The sequence below is a fragment of the Rhodamnia argentea genome, chromosome 8, assembly GCF_020921035.1.
Source record: "Rhodamnia argentea isolate NSW1041297 chromosome 8, ASM2092103v1, whole genome shotgun sequence".
NCBI classification, from domain to species: domain Eukaryota; kingdom Viridiplantae; phylum Streptophyta; class Magnoliopsida; order Myrtales; family Myrtaceae; genus Rhodamnia; species Rhodamnia argentea.
Window position 1 is genome coordinate 5,746,495 of NC_063157.1, and position 19,415 is coordinate 5,765,909.

At 39.9% G+C, this 19,415-nt stretch overlaps 2 protein-coding genes across 2 annotated transcripts; one reads left to right on the forward strand and one right to left on the reverse strand.

The window, feature by feature from the left end:
* Positions 1–551: 551 nt before the first annotated feature.
* On the reverse strand, positions 552–10,808 carry LOC115741302 (polyribonucleotide nucleotidyltransferase 2, mitochondrial). The gene is made up of 17 exons (XM_030675146.2): positions 10,326–10,808; positions 9,360–9,515; positions 9,104–9,274; positions 8,453–8,578; positions 8,214–8,375; positions 7,949–8,068; positions 7,619–7,756; positions 7,353–7,515; positions 6,010–6,135; positions 5,751–5,881; positions 5,251–5,470; positions 5,083–5,166; positions 3,831–3,910; positions 2,700–2,843; positions 1,856–2,191; positions 1,566–1,775; positions 552–1,169 (listed from the first exon to the last, which is right to left on the reverse strand). Exons 1-17 carry the CDS (start codon positions 10,695–10,697, stop codon positions 1,065–1,067), a joined length of 2,844 nt encoding a protein of 947 aa, XP_030531006.1. The 5' UTR covers positions 10,698–10,808; the 3' UTR covers positions 552–1,064.
* A 1,243-nt stretch (positions 10,809–12,051) lies between these two features.
* LOC115741305 (isocitrate dehydrogenase [NADP]) lies at positions 12,052–18,455 on the forward strand. The gene is made up of 15 exons (XM_030675149.2): positions 12,052–12,387; positions 12,687–12,730; positions 12,821–12,930; positions 13,330–13,367; positions 13,807–13,884; positions 15,152–15,205; positions 15,285–15,386; positions 15,471–15,559; positions 15,654–15,757; positions 15,882–15,950; positions 16,031–16,146; positions 16,920–16,954; positions 17,036–17,178; positions 17,748–17,870; positions 17,987–18,455. The coding sequence occupies exons 1-15, from the start codon at positions 12,126–12,128 to the stop codon at positions 18,078–18,080; spliced, it is 1,461 nt and encodes a 486-aa protein (XP_030531009.1). The 5' UTR covers positions 12,052–12,125; the 3' UTR covers positions 18,081–18,455.
* The last annotated feature ends 960 nt before the right edge of the window (positions 18,456–19,415 follow it).

The following is a 19,415-nucleotide window of genomic DNA, read 5'->3' on the forward strand; positions in this document are numbered from 1 at the left end:
GTAAATTCCTAATCGAATCAAGACGGAAAAAGAGTGAGAAAGCAAAAGGGACGCGATACATCATAAGTCAAAAAAGCTCTTTCGTGTCGTGTTCTGTTCTCAATCTGGCATCTTTCGCAACAACCATGTACGCGTGTTTTCGGATTCTCCATTTGACTAAACTGATCCCCCATGCGAAGCAGCACGCAACTACAGACAAAAGGCAATTGCATTGTCAAAAGCCACGACAACTTTGGGCCCGTCGCATGCACCAATTCAACTCTAAAAGCCACCTTAAATCGGATGTTCAGACTAGCTCATCAATCCCATCAAGACATACCGCGAATCCCATGAACAAAGGCGAGGCAAAAGGCGTCATACCTATGGGGTCGCATTTGCACGGCCTACCTAATCAAACCCGCAGGAAAAACGCAGACTTCGACTTATGAACTTGTGGTACGACAGGGATGAGTTGCATGTTCACATAAAGACAGCATTAGACAATCAGAACATCTTGAGAAATCCTGACAGGGAACATGCAGGTAAAACAAAGTAACAAAATGGAGGACACATTAGGGAGTAAAAAAAGATGAGCATTCAAAACTGTGTTAGCATATGAATACCGAGAAAACATTGTGACACATCCTATTTCCGCGGGAAGAAGCATTCTACTTTTACAGGCTTCAAGTAACCGCTCTCTAGCATCCGTCTTGGAAATCAAAACTATGAATATACATCAGTTAAAGAATAAATAAATTGTCACAACAGCTACCTAACAAAATTTTACATGGTCAGCAAAGTTCTGTGTCCTATTCTGGACCATCGTTTTAGGATTAGCACCTGAGATTGGCACCCACTAAAATAAAGAGGAAACTTGCAGCACCATTTCACTCATACCAGAGGCTGAATGAAGATTCGTTAGTGGGTGAGCACCAGCTAACATAAAGAGGGAGCTTTGTAACACAGTATTTAATCCAGATACAGCTCGGCAGAAATGCACCCGAGCTGCTGAAGAGAGATTGCCACCACAATTGATTGACGGCACTCTTAACGCTTCCTTTGAGCCAGCAGGAGGTTATACAACTCTAATCATCGTTCAACAGAGACATAACGGGAACTCCCTTGCTGGAGAAGCTTGTGCACACCACTCTCAGCGGATCACCCACTTCGTAATCCACCTTCCCTTCTCCCTGTATGGAATGAAATTTTGCAGTTTCAGTGAACACGCTGGATTTGACAAGTGAAGATATTTTGCACTAATCATCTCTGGCCTAGACTAGAGGAGAACTCGATGTATCAGAAAGATTTTGCAGGGAGAATAGTATCTGATTTATAATGAGGATATGTAATGGATTTAAAACACCTATAATCCATCACTTGAATAATTGCAGTCCACCCTAGAGTCCCATCATGAACTTGAAATTCCAGAAAAGGCAAATTGCAACATAGTTATGGGAGAGCTTGTTGAGGAATTGCACTTAATAACCCTGTCCATCTAGCATCAAAATGCTAAAGGAGCAAATGTAAACACATCAATTAGAGATATTATGGGCAATTATAACAAAGTAGTCCATGTCGATACGTACCTCAAACCGGTACATTCCACGAACACCATTACCCAAATCAAGGACTAACCCTCGTCCAAGAACTTTATGGACCTTGGCAGTTACCCTCATCCCAAGTTTCAAATTCTTGGCAGTGGGAGCTTCTTTCTCAGTTTCTTCATCACCTTCTCCACTAAAAGTGGGCTTTAACTGGCTTCTTCTCTTTTCAATAGAACTTACCGACTTCTTGCTCTTCACAATTACAAAGAGAGTGAAATTAGATGGAGCATCAAATAAAAGGTTATATCTTATCAAATTCTCATTGTGCTTACCGACTTAAAATTTTTCAAAGTTTCAAGCAGACCAGAAGATTTCTCCACTTCCTCACACTCAGCAGCACTTCGAATTAAGATAGTTGGTGCACGGGATGCATAGCTTTCAGTGCTTTTGGACGAACTCTCTTCCTCGGAATCTTGTTCTTGGCTACTAGGCCCATCTTCAACAGACGGCCAAATAGGAACAGCTTGCTTAACTGCATTATTTGGCTCTGATACTTGTCGGGGTGAAGTTGCTTTGACGGATAATTTAATGTTGCCACGAACATCCTGCCCTATGCATATCACTGTCAGCTGCTGGCCCACCGAAATAACATCCGAAACACGAGATACCTGACCAATTGGGAATTTAAGTTTCATGTCAGCATTATCTATCTTATATGAAGAAGGGAATATTCTAGAAGTAAGCTGATACACTATTAACCAATGACTCTTTGATTGAGCCATTGCCACAATTTCACGTTCAGATGGGTAGACAGTTCCCAATGAAAATATGCACAACCCAGCATTTTTTTCGATACAGATATAGATAAATGGTAAAAGTGATTGCGGATATTCTCCAGCAACTTCATTGAACACGTTCAAGGTAACGAGACAGTGTACCTTGACATTGTCCATACATGTGACCGATGCAACAATTAAGGGCAATTCTAATGCTAACCATTACCACTGAACCACAAATCATCTGTCAATAACGGAATGATTATCGAATGTGCAAACTTTTACATAATGCAAAAAACTTCTATGCATCATGGATATCAAGAAGATTCAAAAGATCAAGAAACCATAGACTTCAAATAAATAGAATCAGGCACGTGGTTGACTCCTCCATCTTACATACCGGTTCATGTGATAACTCAGAAATGTGCAGCAGGCCTTGCTGGCCACCATTTAACTCCACAAAGGCACCATATTCCTTAATTGAAGTTACAATGCCTTTGTAAGTACCTCCAACCTCCATCTCACGGCCAACAATAAATTCAATCTGAGGACATGAGGAGAGGAAACAGTGATTCTTTATCCAAAAATATCACAATAAGTAAATTCGCCAGGTACAGAATTTCAAAAACAATATGTACAGCATTGTTGGGAGAAAAAAATGTAAACTAACAGACACATCAAGACGATTTCATGTAACAAACAATGCGATCTATTCCATGAAGCAATTCTGAATTTACCATGCTTTAAACAAGTGAAATCCCCAATCCCACTTGGTTTCTAATGTTGAAAACTTTAGAAAAACATCTCTAATATGACTAATCAAAATAGTCATCTGGCTTCTGGCCGAAAATGCAACCTGGATGGAACATTTGGATGTTTCAGTCATAACATTAATGGTGCCCCATAAGTCAGCACAGAAGGTGAAATAAACCCAAAGAGATTGAGCTTTTAAACTAAAAATATTCAAGCGCACATCAGTTCCAGAATATAACTGCATCAAGAAAATGCAGGAGCCTACACATGAGATCACTGGATATGGTCAGAGGACATGAGCATGGTGACGTGTGAATGCTTTTCTCTGTGAGTGGGAATGTGAACGCAGTACACATTATTGTATGCATGTGTGTGCGAGTGCACACAACTGCCTGTAGGAAGAACTGAAGAAGGATATGTTAAGAAGGGAAGTAGTCACAGGCAGACACACTCCAGCCACATCGTACCAGACAATATCTGTTCTCAATATACTGATGGTTTAAGCACTTTTAGTTATCAGTTACTCCACTGGTTACATAGATTTGATCACGATGAGCCATTGTGCACTCAAATAAATTGGTTCAGTTGGTCTGCCCCAGAAGAAACCATGGAAATACTCTGAATTGAGGACATAGAACAGCATCTAAACTTAATAATCTAATCACTGCTTTATCATTTGATGTCACAGCACAACACAAGGACATTTAAAACCAATAAACCGGGCTCTTCTATATTTAAGTAACAGTGCACATCATATAATAAGCCAAACAAGACATACCTTTTCTTGCACTTTCTCCATTGCTGTTGGGTTCTTGGCAACTATGGTCAGCGTTCCATCACTCACAGATAATCGTGCACCTGGTTTTTTTTTTTAATATTGCCAGTAACAATGAGCAACATAAAATAAAGGTCAAACACCAAAAAAGATCACAAAAGCAGCAAGGTACGAAGTCTCTCGGCAGGATATGTATGAAGATTCAACTAACTCCTATGAGCTTACCAAATCACGTGAGAAAATCCACATGGAGTTATTACAAATATTTCGTGAAATCAGCTTCTTCTTCATTTTTTTGGCTTATGAATTGCCAATTTTCACTTTTTAACTATTAGCATGGAAATAATAGCTCAGTGATAACATGATATGCTGAGACCTTTAACAGTTTCCGATTTGGGACATATTCCATTTTATGTACAGTAAAATCAATGTTTCCATTGTTCTTAAATAGAATGAATAGGAATACTTCCATAAGCTACATTTTTTAAATACAGTATAAACATGGCAAAGAATATTCCTGATTTAGCATGGACATGGCCCCTCTCACTAATAATCCATCATAGAATGCACATGGTGCTAAACATAACTTAATAAATGTATCTTCTTGGACAAAACAATCTACAGAAGCCCACTCCTATGGTACCATGTCATAGACTAGCAAGGAGTGACATTCTTCACCCAGCTTTCACTCCTGATATTGGAGGCATCCATGCTCTTGGTATCCTTGTAATAGCTAAAGTCTTGTCAAGAAATCAGAAAACCCTTTTAAATTTTTTAGAGGAGAGCCTTGCATTGCTCCAAAAAGGAACTTCTCTAATGCAGCTTTTGGCATTGCTTCCAACTCGTGGCTTGTTGAGGTCCAAAAGCAGAAATTGTAAGCCACTATGGAAACTAAAAGTGACAAGCTAAGATGGCTATGCTCCTACTGAAGTTATCAATCGGTCACGATGCTGGTTGATATATGGTTACCTTTCCAATGGATGATTCTACAGACATTACATAAAACCCACAAGATTTAAACAAGAAACTAACAACTCAAGCAAAAGTCAGTCCGATCAGGCTCTTGGTTGATGTGATTTTTGGTTGTGCCCCTTAGGTATGTCACATCTCTTATTTCCATATAATGAGCTTATTTACTTATCAGGTATACAGCCATCAGATGATAAAGTTACATTGACCAGGTGCCATCAGGATATCCTATGCAGACAAACTTATTGCCCGTCTCTTATAGACAAAACTTAATGCTTGAACAAACCTGTTTCCTCCTCAATCCTTCTCTTTATAACACCAACAGGGCCAATTATACGACGGATAGCATCATTGGTGAACTTCAGAGTTGCTGGATTAAAATAACAACATTTCAGTCAAAGCATGACATTTCATACTAAATAAACATGAGGCTATGAACAGTCAAGAAGCAGACCTAATTGAAGAGTATTTCTATCATCCTGGGTACGTGGTAAACTGATTTCTCTCTCCATGTGGTCCAAAATTTGCAGACGACCTTTATGAGCAGGTTCCAAACATTCACAAACGATGTCCAGAGGTATTCCAGCTGGTTTAATGTCCAGTTGAATAGCCGTAACTCCCCTTCTAGTGCCAGCAATTTTGAAGTCCATATCTCCAAGATGATCTTCCAGACCCTAGTAAAGGACATACTCATCAAACACCAGGAGGAAGATAGCAATGATCAAGTTAACTTGCAGGATCATTCCTCAGAAAAAGCAGGAAAAAAGGATTTCAGAAGCATCTGCACTGTAACTGCTAAAGACAACTCAGACATATGTGAAAGTACACAAATTTTGCCGAAAAGGATAAACCCACAGGTGGACATGGTTTTAAAAGATTATCTATCAAGTATCGACTAAAAGTGCATTGCTTTACATAATCAGCACTAACGAAACAAACAAAGGTAACACTTACAAGTATATCAGTAAGTATCCGGTAATCAGTTATTTCACCCGTCACTGGATCAACTTCACTGACAAGACCAACCGAAACACCCGCTACATGTTCTCGTAATGGAATGCCAGCATCCATGAGTGCCATACTGCCTACACAAGAGAAGCCATCACACTCGGAAAATAATGCAAAGACGTGTTCAGACAAGTATGCACATTTTTCAAGTAAGCCATGTATAGTACAAAATTTGTGAAGTAGTACAAAATTAATGCTCAGATACCTCCACAGACAGTTGCCATTGATGTTGAACCATCAGATGCCATCACTTCTGAATTAACTCGCACAGTATAGGGGAAGAAATCTTCAGGAGGTAAAACTGCAAGGAGGGCTTTCTCAGCTAGAGTTCCTGCAAATAATTGACCAAGATGGTGTTATTCTAAGCTCCCAAACAAAATATTTACTTTTACAATTTAAAAAATTAGCTCCAAAGGATAAAATGTTAGAAGCATACTACTCAGGGTGAAAGCTTTACAAAATGATAGAGAACCAATTTTTTCATTTAACTCGCTCAAAGAGGAATTAACATTAGAAGCATTTAAATGTCAAGATTGTTAATTGACAGTCTAATCTTTCACGTAGTTCCAAGCTACAACTAGACCTTTTTATCACCATTAACAATTGAAATGGTCTCGCATGACGGTACTTCTTCAAAACGGAATGAGGAAAGGTTCTAGATCCATGAAACTCTCATACAGAGAATGTGTTGCTAATTCAATTTTCATTTAACAGTTGCAAAAGTCAAGTATGGCTCCACAAAAAGCAATAAGCATTGAGATAATACAAACTGGAACATGGACCATATTTGTAGTCAAGTTCAGGATCACATCAGAGAGGGCCTAGAGAATCTGGAGATGCTCTTTTGTCCAACCAAACAAGTACTTTGACAGTTCTCTGACAGCATCAGTTGCAAGTATACATGTAGAAATCACAAAGTTTTCTCGTGAATATAGACAAATAAATGGTCGTCCACATACATCACAAAGTTTCTGATGACTACTTGATGCAGCTACTGTTCATGCATAGGCTTTATATAAGCCATCTCATGTTAGGTAGTGCTGCCTACAAGTCGCCCTAAAACATGGAAAAGGTTCAACCCTCAACGTGGATGGAGCTTTCTGTCATTAACAAGGATATGAACCTTTGTATTTCATCTTTAAAAAGAAAATGGAAACCTGAGATGCCATTCTTTCATAAGATCAAACACTCACCTTTAGAGCAATGTCCATGATAATAAACATATTTTAGTTTTGAAACTAAAAATTGTGAAAAATATTAATGATGTTCAAGCACAATTTATTACCATCTCTTTTTCCCAATGCCATATAAATAGGTGACTTACAGGGAATTACTGAACAGGAAGTCATCTTAAATCTCATCTTAAAATGCTAAAATCTTTCGAAAGGGGTCAGATAATCAAAAATTGTAAAAACTACTAAAGATGTTTAAGCACAATAATTATCATCTCTTTTTCCCAATGCCATTATAAAATAGATGACTTACAGGGAATTACTGAACAGGAAGTCATCTTAAGTCTCACAATTTGATAGGAAAGGAAGAAATTACCGTGCCCAACTTCACGTCTATTTAGCCCAACTCTTTTGCCAACCTCATTGATTGAAAATGGCGGAAAGGTGTAATGAAGCATAAAACGCTTGCTTGGGGGACCCACAATTGAATCCAACTTTTGAGCATCCCCTGGAGCACCAATCGTCACAGTACAAAGCACCTGTACATATCAAATGGGAACTCATGTAAAGATTTAAATGCAACACAGGCTACCATATTGCCACTTTTCCTTTTGCTCCTTCTTCTTAATTATATCCAATGACCTGTGTATCTCCGCGAGAAAATAACGATGATCCCTGCAACACACGTAAATAGCCAGCTTCGCAGTACAAAGGTCTGACTTCATCAAGGCGTCTGCCATCAACTCTGAATCCTTCTGCAATTATTCTCTTGCGGACAACCTGACATGTTTTACGAAATGAGGTCGGCAATCACAGGTAAAAGTCAACAGTGCAGTGACAGTCAATATAAAGTCTAACACCCATGACAGACCATTTATCACAATGGAACCCTCAGTATCCTAAATCAGCATTCATGCGATCGTAAGAACGAAAGAATTATAAGTTTATAGTACATAAGAAATTAGAGCTTACCTTCTTCCTCACCGTATCTACTGCTCTAGACGACACCAATAAGCTTTCTTCATCACCCTCTTCTTCAAGTGCTCTTTTTACATCTCGGGTTATGTTGTCCAAGGATTCTCCGCGTTCAAACTGATATGTAAAATGCCAAAGACCCAAACAAAATGAGACATTAGAGACTGACAATTTCTGGATAACTACAAAGAAACAGAAATTGTATATAATAAAGAAATATTAGAGGATTCAACAGATCCCTCCCATTCTTTATGTTGAACACCTTGCCATATGAAGGATCGGTAAAAACAGCTTCAATAGGAGCTTCTGCCAGGTTGCGAACTTTTTCGAGAGTTCTATCCGAGATCATAGACAGCTTATATTCCTTCTTAGTTTTACCAGCTTTCTCAGCCAATCTCATTTGAGGTTCAAGGTACTTCACAGCCTTATACAACAAAAACTACATATTAGTTGCACATAAATCAAAAAGAAATCAGAAAGAATTGCAGGTGTCCGATTCACCTCCGGATGCGCTAGTCTCAAGCCAGCTTCTAAATCTTTCTCTGATATCTCACGAGCATGCACGTCTATCATCAATGTTTTTTCCTTTGTGCATGCATACACTAAGTTCAGGTCACTTAAATCGAGCTGCAAAATAGACGTTTGTAATCCATTAGCACATCACCTAAGTTTCAAGTTCTTTTCTATTATCAGAAATATGAATGTCATCCTCCGAAACAAACAAAATATGCTGCATTAATGGAAGTAAAAGGGATATCATGAGTTTCGAGACAATCAGTCCCACAGTACAGAAATAACCAATGAGTTGACATCCCTTTTATATAAGGAAAAAGGAAAAACTAATGAATTGAGCCGAAACAGCACGTTGCTAGAAAATCACAATCACCCTTTCTACTTTCTGCTGTACACCCACAATCCTTGGATTTCCAAACATATATTTTGAAGGAATATCGATAGATGACAGTTAATGATTGTTGGGATTTTGAAGTTGATAATCAAAATTCTCTAGGTGACAAAAGTACAATGTGAGCGGAAAAATCCAAAGGGAGATGGACGTGTGCAACCCTGAAATGTCTAGAATAGGCAATAGCTCTCAACAACAGATACAATTAGTTGATAATCTAGAGAATTTGCAATTGATACAAGAAGCACCTCATCTGTGGTGGGATTAATGATGAACTCCCCACGTATCCTCCCTATGCGTATCACTCCGATTGGACCTCCCCAAGGAATATCTGATAACATAAGAGCAGCAGATGTTGCATTAGCTGCCATTACATCTGGATCTTGTTTCCCATCAGAAGAAAGAACGCTTGCCATTACCTATGCATGACAAAACATAATAGAAAATGAGGACACGATACCATGGAGAGCTGAAGACCATTAGAGCATTAAAGAACGGTTTTACCTGGACTTCATGAAAAAACCCAGCAGGAAATAATGGTCTTATTGGTCTATCGATAAGTCGACCAACTAAAAGTTCGCGCTCTTTAGGAGCACCTTCCCGTCGCGTATATGTTTGTGGGATATGACCTTTGGCAAACTGCTTCTCTTGATAATCAACCTTTGAGAAAAAAATGATGAACATCAGCACATGAACACATGGAGCCAAAAATGCCTATTGCCTCTCGGTTATTGAAAAAAAAAATTCCAAACTACGAATAAGTACAGAGAACAGCTAACAAGCTCCAACACTGGCAGGACAGGATGATTCTGAACCATCAAGACCATAGCATATCCTTTTCGTTTCTGGGGGCTACAAAAAGTAAGGTCATGACTGATGCATTTTTTTTGCAGGTATCTACCTTGTGGAGATCGTTTGTTAGCGCAACCAGTTAATGTTATCTAGTGCCTACCCTCTGCAGCAAGTGACGAGCAAAACAAAAGGAGACCATCAAATGAGTATGACTCCAACAGAAGCCATTTCATCATACTGTGACACTGAAATATGACATATATTCACACCGAGCAAATTGCGGAAAAAAAAAATTATGCCCATTACGATTATTCAATCACAAACGAATCAAACCAAGCTCAATAAGGCATGCTGAGCTGTCGATATCAACTTGAACATACAATGACAGGCCAAAAAAAATGCCCAAGACGAGCCATGTCCGTACAAACATCTTCAAGACTAAGTCTAGACGTAATATCCAAAAAGCACCTTATTCTCCACCAAGCCTCAATTAATCAAACAACACATCTTCACGCACCCAGATAATAAGAGAAATAGATCAAACACGCCAACAAGGGAAAAAAATAAACAGATAATTTGGACAAAAAAATTGGTCAAGCGAAGGAAAAAAAAAAATGCAAGAACAGCACTTCACGTTGAGCTGCAATCCAACTAAACAGGAAACACCACGGAACTCACAGTGAGAGGCAAAAAGCTCCCAATAGCATCGCCCTTGGAGGACGCGACGGTGGACAGAACCTTGGTGTCTTCCATGCCCAGCACGACGGCGCCATTTGCGAATCGGGCGATCTTGCCGGTCTCGAGCGTGACCAGGCGGGAGCCGATCTCGAACTCCTCCTTGAAACTCTCCAGGACCTTGGTTCCCGCGGCGGGAGGAGGCGGCGGCGGCTCGAGCTCGGGATCGGACAGCGAAGAAGAGGAAGGGGAAGAGGAAGAGAAGGAGGCGAGGCCGAGGCCGAGGCGGCCACTGCAGATAGTACGGAAGAGCAGGGACCGCCAGGTGAGGAGGTGAGGCCTCCTAGCTCTCGTCGCGATGGAAGCCATGGACATTTCGGCGACTGGGGAGTGGGAGAAGGCGGTGGTGCGTGGTGGCGGGGAGCGATGGTTTAGGGTTTAAGGAAAATCTTTTTTCCGTTTTAGCGCCAGTTCCCGCCGGTCTATGAGGAGCGAGGGACCGGGTAATAGTAAGAGAAATGAAGCGAGGGTTTAAGGGGAGGGGGAAATGATCCAGTGCGGACGCGCGCACTACACGATCGTTCATCTCCAATCTTACCGTTGCAAAACGTGATTTTTCGAATGATTCGCTTAAAAGAAATTCCTGCTCCCCCTCCTTATTTACATAAATTTTAAAATCCTCTTCCACTCATTTTCCAAAATTCTCAAAACATGGTAAGTTTTTTCATGACTTCGTGTAATTTTATCTTTTTACAGCATATAGACTTTCTTCTTATGCTTTTTGTAATTTCCTCGTGAAGATTTTTTTAATAGGGCCTTATCTTTTCTTATTTTATCGATTGTCAACTCTACTAAAATGCATCATATTGCAAGAATAGCTTTCGGTTCGCTTGTTACAATTTTGACTGCCTAGTAACCACTTTTGTCCCAATTAAGGAATATCGATTACACCAAAGTATGCGTTCAATACAGTAACAACTATGCCTACAAGGCTATTTACCTAAGTGAATTCGTGAGAAGTTAATAAACAGTGAACTCCTTTGGAGATATCTACTGTTATTTTTCAAATAAAATTACAAAAAGAGCCCATTGAATGTGTTGGAACAAAAAGAATAATACTTTTTTTTATAGAGATTAATACCGATAAAAATTTCAAATTAATACATTCGTGTCACAATTTAACCTAAACTAATTTATGCGTCGCAATAACTCATGAACTGGAACACCCGTGCCCCTTTAATACCAAACTGGTGCACCCATACCATATTTACACCAAATTAACTCGTGTATAAAAAAAAAAAAACTCATCGTGGGACAAGTGTACTAGATTTGCATTTTTTGTAACACAAAAATCAGTATAGGATAAATGTGGCACAAATTTATTAACTCGAGAGCTTTAGCGATAGAAAAATTAATTCGTAATACGAATATACAAGTTTGACATTTTGTGGTAGCCCTTCTTTCAATGAATGTAGTAGAAGTAGATATCTATCGCGAGTTACGAAATTTACTATATCTCAAGATTCTCATTTTCTCCGCTTTGATCTATCCATTTGGGCCAACAACATAGGCAGCCCGGACCGGCCCGGCCCATGAAGGGGTCGTGCCTTGAGGGGCCCATGAGAGGAGTCGGGCCGGTCCGACATCACCGGAGGTGGCACGTGGCGCCAATCCATGACCGTCCACGAGAAATGTCGAAAGATGTTTAAGGTGGGAACACGAACACAGTATCCGCACTCTCTTCCCGTTTCTCAGTTTTACTCGCGGAAAACTCAAATAGCTCGGTAGAAAAAGGCCTCACGAATGCTAAAACCCGGGCTCCGGTTGGGAAGCGCCATGGCCGGCGCGACCATGTTGTCATCGAAGATTCGATCGAGGTCTCCTGTCGTGGGCCCTAGCTTCTCGCTTGGCTCATTGTCAGGCTCGGTTCCCTTTGGCGGCGGCGGCGTCGTCAGGAGCCGCGTTCGCTTCTCCGGCTGCTTCGCTCGCGTCTCGCTTCGGTGTTTCGCTTCTTCGCCCTCGTTCGATAGGATCCAGGTCAGGAATCCGATCGTCGAAATGGACGGTGAGTTAGACCTGCGCGCTTGCGAAAAGTCAATTCGTGTCAGTGTGTGCGTGCACTGTGCTCTGCTTTGGAAGATTCGAAACCGATGTAATACGGAAGGAGAAGTTACGAGAACATCGGTTTTTGCGTTTTTCTTTTCTCTTTTTTGTTTAGCGGGACTGGTTTTGCCTGAACTGCTTCCCGATTCTCTTGGTTTCATCGTCCCTGGCCGAGGAAAATGGAGAGTAGTTTTTCTAGTGGTGCTTTCATTTTCCATTTTCCAGTTCTCAACTCACTATTCTTTTCTTGTTGACATCTAGGCGATGAGATGGCAAGGATGATTTGGAGCATGATTAAAGAAAAAGTATGAATTGGATATTTCTCAATGTATGTTCTTTTTCTCTTTGGCTTGCTTGTTTAATGTCTCCTGGCCTTATGGTCGACATAATTGCAGCTCATATTCCCTTATTTGGATTTGGATATTAAATACTACGACTTGGGGATATTGAATCGGGACGCGACTGAGGACCGAGTCACTGTAGAAAGTGCTAAAGCCACTCTCAAGTAAGTAGTGTGAGTTGGGTGACCGGCGCTGAAGCTGTTGCAAAGATTGCAATTGAACTGGTGAAGCGTTATGCTTGTTATGTACAGTATATATTGGAAGTTACCTGGTGCTTCACTGCATTTTTTGCTTAGATGGCTCTGGAAGCCGGACTAGTGTTAGAATATAATGTAGACAACAATAATATGAAAATTGCCAAGGACGGAGTCTTGCTGATTCTGATTGAGAATTATTATCATTCTCTTTGTTGATCTCATCTTAATTTTTAAACATCTCGTCTCTTCTTGCAAATCCTTGTAGAATTACAAGAGAAGGGTTGTGTCCAATAATATTTAAGTTTAGCAGTTTAGTTGTCTATTTCTTTTAGATGTTGATTCAATTCTATTAGTTTACTGTTGCAGGTACAATGCGGCTGTGAAGTGTGCTACAATTACCCCAGGTTTGTTCTCCTGCTTCAACCTTTTCAATCTCTTGCATTGTCACCATAATGCCACCATAAACTATGATTTCATAAACTTCTTAAGTTGTTTCTCTGCTATCCTTAATGTTTGGAGTGGAGAACAAGTGCCTTAGGGCCTGTTTGCTAATGCTCATATTTCTCTGATTCTTGTTCTTTTGTTCTCAGGAACAAAAAAAAAAAAAAAAAAAAGGAATGCGTTTGGTGACATCAGTTATTTTTTCTGTTTCTGATAACAGATCAATGGTCAGGGAATAGATTTTGAACAGAAACAAGAAGTAAAAAAAAATCTACTTCTCTGTTCCCGGAATAGAATTGATACCAAACATGCCCTTAATGTACAATCTAGTAGCAGTTCATTTATTTTAGACAAATTTACAGGCTCTAACTCGTTATTCTTCCTGAATGTTTTATTTTTCAGATGAGACTAGAGTCAAAGAATTTGGCTTGAAGGCTATGTGGAGGAGTCCCAATGGCACCATCAGAAACATCTTAAACGGTCTGTTATATTGAAGGAGAATTTTGAATGTTGGATTGCAAATGAATGCTTGCGTTTCTTTATGTATGGAAATTGGAGGCTATTTTGAGGGGTGATGAGTATTTTATTACGATGGCTTTTGATCTGGAAGTGGGGGGGATATGTAACAAGTTTTGTCAAATGTACTCTATGGTTCAAGCCTGTTTGATAACCTAAATAAGTATTAAGAATTCATAATTTAGCACTTCATGAGATTAAGCATGTTTGATAGCCCAATTACGTGTTTTACTCAAACGAGTCGATTAAGTGAAAGAAGTTAATCAAAGTGTTTAGAAAAGGAAGGGATTTCACTTATATAGTTAAATAGGAGAACTAATCAATGGTAATTAGAATCTTTCAAATTTTATTGCTAAAAGCTACCACTAATGGTCACAATTAAAAGCTACCACTAAGGATCACAATTTCATGCTTGGTAAAATGTTAATAAGACTTAGGGTCATTTTTTGGTCATCATCAAAACAATTTTTTATTTCTATTTTCAGAACGTAAGATTGTCGACACTTAAAGTTCAGTGCTTAAGTTTTCAGTACTTGTGAATGTATTTCGAATAGAATCATTTATGTTCTTTCGTACACAAGTTTCTTCCCATTACAATAGAATGTCCCTTCATAGTAGTTCATAAGATAGTTGATTTGTGCTGACAATCCGGTAAGTAGTTGAGTTTCATGTGAGCAATAATCCTCTTCCTTTTTGACACATTCAGTTCTCTTAATGACTGCCATTTTAATGAGAGAAGTGGGTCAGAAGAATCTTTTGGTTGCAGACTTTGTAGAACTAAGGTGCTGACTTACTGACATTTGACTGCATGAAATGGAAACACGAAGTTATCAATTATGTGTAGAGGAAAGATATTCGAAGAGAGAGATGAAGTAGAAGATTTGCATAAGTGCTATCTTATTAAAGAAAGTCCACAAACATTTATCTACTTTTTTGAGCTTCTCGATTTGAAATGTTTTATTAGTTTCTTTTAATTAACCATAACAAAAGACCATGACAATTGAATTTAGTGAAAACGACGTGTGGCAGATCACAATGTGTAAGAGCATCCATTTAGTTTGCCCCCGAGGTTTGGTTGTTGTAGTTGGAATGCTTTTTAAGTGCCACTGGAGCGGGCTGTATCCTCAAGCTGCTGTGGATGTATCTGGCGTCACTTCCATTATAGAGATTTGATCTCCAACCCCTTGCATCTTCAATTAGTGTCCTAAGAGAATACATGTTACCTTTTCAGGCACTGTGTTTCGTGAACCAATCCTTTGCCGGAACATTCCCAGAATCGTTCCTGGTATGCCTTTGCTTCTGGTGTAGAATTAGAGTTTAGTGAGCAGTACAAAACAGTTTTAATCTTTTTGTCAAATGCACAGGTTGGAAAAAACCCATTTGTATTGGTAGACATGCATTTGGTGATCAATATCGTGCTACTGATACCATTATTAGTGGGGCAGGAAAGCTCAAAATGGTATTTGGTAAGATGAATTTGGCAATCTTTTGTATTTTAAAAGCTTTTTCTTCTTGATTTTTAATGACGTGACCATTTTTATGATACTTAGTCCCAGACAATGGGAATACCCCGATGGAGCTCGATGTTTACCATTTTAAAGGTCCTGGTGTGGCCCTTGCAATGTATAACATTGAAGAGGTTTGTCTGTTTTTCCTTTTATCATTTTAACATTTAGATTATGGCGCATCAGATTTTAAAGACTCATTGCTGTATTCTTGGCAAATGCTCACAGTCCATTCGAGTCTTTGCTGAGTCATCAATGTCTATGGCATTTTCAAAGAAATGGCCTCTCTACCTGAGTACCAAGAACACCATTCTAAAGAAATACGATGGCAGGTCAGTGACTTTTGCATATCATTCTTATACTTCTGGTGTCACCGTACATTTTCTTTTGACCCGTTATGATGTTTGTCGACTTGATATTCTTGCTCAAGAAACCCACATAGACGGATTGTTACAGATTTAAGGACATATTCCAGGAGGTATATGAAAAGAAGTGGAAGGACAAGTTCGAGGAACATTCTATATGGTATGTGTTTTAAATATTCTCATGTGGGGATGCACAGCACATATTCCTATCAGATTGACCTTAATGTTAGGGGATTTCAGGTATGAACATCGGCTAATTGATGACATGGTCGCTTATGCAATAAAAAGTGATGGTGGTTATGTTTGGGCTTGCAAGAACTATGATGGAGATGTGCAGAGTGATTTACTTGCTCAAGGTATTTTTAATTTTCTATGGATAGGAATGGCTGCATATGATACCTATTCATGTTATTTTCTCTATGTGATCATGGTCCTATGGCTTGGCCTTTTAGGCACTCGTGTATGTTATATCCTGGAAGAGTGGTAGTGAACAACCTATTCAACTTTGCTGTAGAAAGGGGGATAAGGTTGTCGTACTGTAGGCAGTTTACAGGAAGCACGGGGATCAGAAAATTTGGATAAGACCTCCACGAACACTTCCACTCACCACTCTCCAACAAAAAAATAAAAATAAACCCACCATGAAAAAAAAAATAGAAAGAGGGAGTACATGTAGTAGTAGTATGGTGATTAATAATGTCAATGTAAGTAGTTCTTGAATTTTGCACTTTTAATCGTTCTTGCGTATTTTATTTGTGTTTTCACCTAACTTTTTCCTTTCTGTTCAGATGGTTATTCATTTAGATAGATGCTATCTGGAACATACTATGATAAAATACGATTCTTGGGCGAAGAGAAAAATAGGATTTGGATAATTGAATCTTAACTTTTGAAGCTGCTGAAGAGTGCTGGGGAATGATACGTATGCAAATTTTTTGGACCTCTAGAGCATTCAGTATTCCCTAAATGCCTGGAATTTTTTGCTGTGCTGCTGTCCTTTGTGAAGCTATTCTAGCTTTTGGTTGCTTTAAAAAGGATCTGCTGGTTATCTTTGTCACAACAATCACAGATCTGATTTGAAATGGATGGTTTGGATAGTTCTTTTCTGAAGAGGTTGTATCTTATGCAGGATTTGGCTCTTTGGGTCTCATGACCTCCATCCTGGTGAGCACACTCTTTATTGTTTCTGTCCAATTACTTTGATCTTGAGAGCTTAGGAACTCTTGATGACAACGATTTTTGCAGTTATCCTCTGATGGAAAGACTTTGGAAGCTGAGGCTGCTCATGGGACTGTAACTCGCCATTTTCGTCTACATCAGAAGGGTCAAGAAACTAGTACCAATAGCATTGCTTCTATATTTGCGTGGACAAGAGGATTACAACATAGGTACATTCTGATACTTCAATTTATTACTTATCTTGCTGTTCACCTCTGACTACAAGGCGTTCTCTTAGTTCCTTCCTATGTCGGTGTAATTCTTCCTTCCTGGTTCTGCAATCAATGTCCTGTGGAATACTGCGAATATATTAGTTAAGCCCTGCTGCAATTGATTCCTTGCCAGGGTACTGGATGGAACATATTCAGCTTTGCTTCCCGGTGTAGTGCCAACATGAGATTGTTACTTTTTCACAGATAAAGATAGCAAGGTTATCTATCTTCTATAAAAATGCATGTCTCTATTGACTTGCAATTTGTGAATGTTAGTTCAGAAGGGAAAGTTGGACAGGATCACTAGACTTTTAGTCCAAATGCAGTATTGTTTTCTGAGTTTGAGATAAGTACGCTGCGGAAGATTATGTCAATAATGTTCTGTGTTTGCATTTCTATGTTCAATTTAGATACCAAATACATCATCGTTCTACAAATTTTCCCCCCTTCATCCGTGCTGCTTATATGCACTCGATGTTGCATGCTGTTGTTTCAACCTTTAAACCATCATTTGCCAATCATGACAGGGCCAAACTAGATAACAATGACAAGTTAATGGATTTTGTCCAAAAATTGGAGGCCGCGTGTATCGAGACTGTGGAGGCTGGAAAAATGACCAAGGATCTTGCCATCTTGATCCACGGACCAAAGTAAGCATCATCTTTATTCAGTTCTGTCAGTTTCCTCAGGTGGTGTATGATGTGAAACTATTTTGGTATCTTTTCTATGCCATTTTCATCTGATCATTGGTTCACGGATTATGCAGGGCAACTAGGGAGTTCTACTTGAACACGGAAGAATTTATCGATGCGGTTGCACAAAATCTGAGGGCGAAGCTGCGGGAACCCGCGGTAGTCTAAGTCGAATCGCACATCATTGGTGTGAGATATTTGTTGGGAAGTCAGCATTTTTGACACAGACGGACATTCATTACCAAAGTCAAAGCACCTGTACTTGGGCGCAGGTTCTTACTGAAACAAGTTAATTGACGTGAGATGGAAGGCGGAGGCGATAATTTCTGTTCTTTCGAGGACAAATCAGGGTGCAATTAAGACGAGGAGTAACTTAATCTGACCTGTGTCGTTTTGGCGTCTCGAAGTCCGTTTCTCGAAAAGTCTATCATCCTTGTGCGACGTGGCTATGTTATGCTAGCATCGCGTCGCCTCTGTAGACTGAATAATCGAGGAGACCTTGTTGTAAGTGTTTCAAGCCTTAGTGTTCTGTACAAAAGATTTGAGACTTAGAAATGATTCCCAAGTCAGCCTACACACTCACTCGCACTCCCTCGAGGATTGGGTAATTCGAACCGAACTGAACACGCTATATCCCACGACTGTGGAGAGTGGAGGGAATCTGAATTGTATTGATGTTTAGATGATGTACAAGGGAGAGGGAGGGTCTATACTTATACACACAAGGGGTAAGCCGCGGGTGACTCTTGGTCTGCCCGTGTTTGTTATGTACTGTTCATCCGTTAGTGTTTTGTCTCGCACCGCACGCTTCACACATCATGCGCGCTTGCCCGTGGATGAATCTGGACACTACCCCAGCTCAAGAGTCGCGTCCGTTCCCCTACCTAGCCTTCTTGTAAAATGCTTAGCTGGGTCGGGTTAGTTTGGGCGTCCCAACATCATCCCGTTTGATTCATGGATCGATTCGCCCATCATGTCACGGCCCATCCTGATTGGAGGATTCATTGGGCCGTGATTCTAGCGTCCCGCCGCCTCTGTAGACTGAATAATTGAGGAGACTTTTATTGCAAGTGTTTCGAGACTTGGTTTCCTGCACACAAAAGATTTGAGACTATTCCTGCATGGAATAGCAATTGCCCGTCTTTTTTTTTTCTTCTGTTCTATCGGGCTTTCGAGTTCCGAGTCGGGGGACCGCGGTGTCGATGGTCCTGCCGAAAGAGAGTGTCGGAAATCGAACGGTGGATTCAAAATGGAGCGAGCGAGCGAGCGAGTCTCATGAGGTTTTTGCATCCGCAGATTCAGTGCACACGGCCATTTCACCATCCCATGCCATCCATTCGTTCCCTTAATTTCCAAATACGTGCAAAGATGTAGGGTTCGATCGAGGCCCACCAAAATCATCACGACCACAATTTTTTTCTTTTTCCAATCCGAATTACTATCCAAGTCAACTAACTCAATCCATCTTCACCGTGATGACATCATCGATCGGAACGTGACCTT

What these genes read in the sequence shown, in the direction of transcription:
- LOC115741302 (XM_030675146.2), bottom strand. Translation starts at nt 10,697, where the DNA reads ATGTCCATGGCTTCCATCGCGACGAGAGCTAGGAGGCCTCACCTCCTC. An exon ending in GGATACTTACTGATATACTT is followed by an intron (nt 5,471 to 5,750) that starts GTAAGTGTTACC and finishes GTCCTTTACTAG; the next exon opens with GGTCTGGAAGATCATCTTGG. An exon ending in TAGAAATACTCTTCAATTAG is followed by an intron (nt 5,167 to 5,250) that starts GTCTGCTTCTTG and finishes ATTTTAATCCAG; the next exon opens with CAACTCTGAAGTTCACCAAT.
- LOC115741305 (XM_030675149.2), top strand. Translation starts at nt 12,126, where the DNA reads ATGCTAAAACCCGGGCTCCGGTTGGGAAGCGCCATGGCCGGCGCGACC. An exon ending in GGAGCATGATTAAAGAAAAA is followed by an intron (nt 12,731 to 12,820) that starts GTATGAATTGGA and finishes ACATAATTGCAG; the next exon opens with CTCATATTCCCTTATTTGGA. An exon ending in ACAAGAGGATTACAACATAG is followed by an intron (nt 17,179 to 17,747) that starts GTACATTCTGAT and finishes CAATCATGACAG; the next exon opens with GGCCAAACTAGATAACAATG.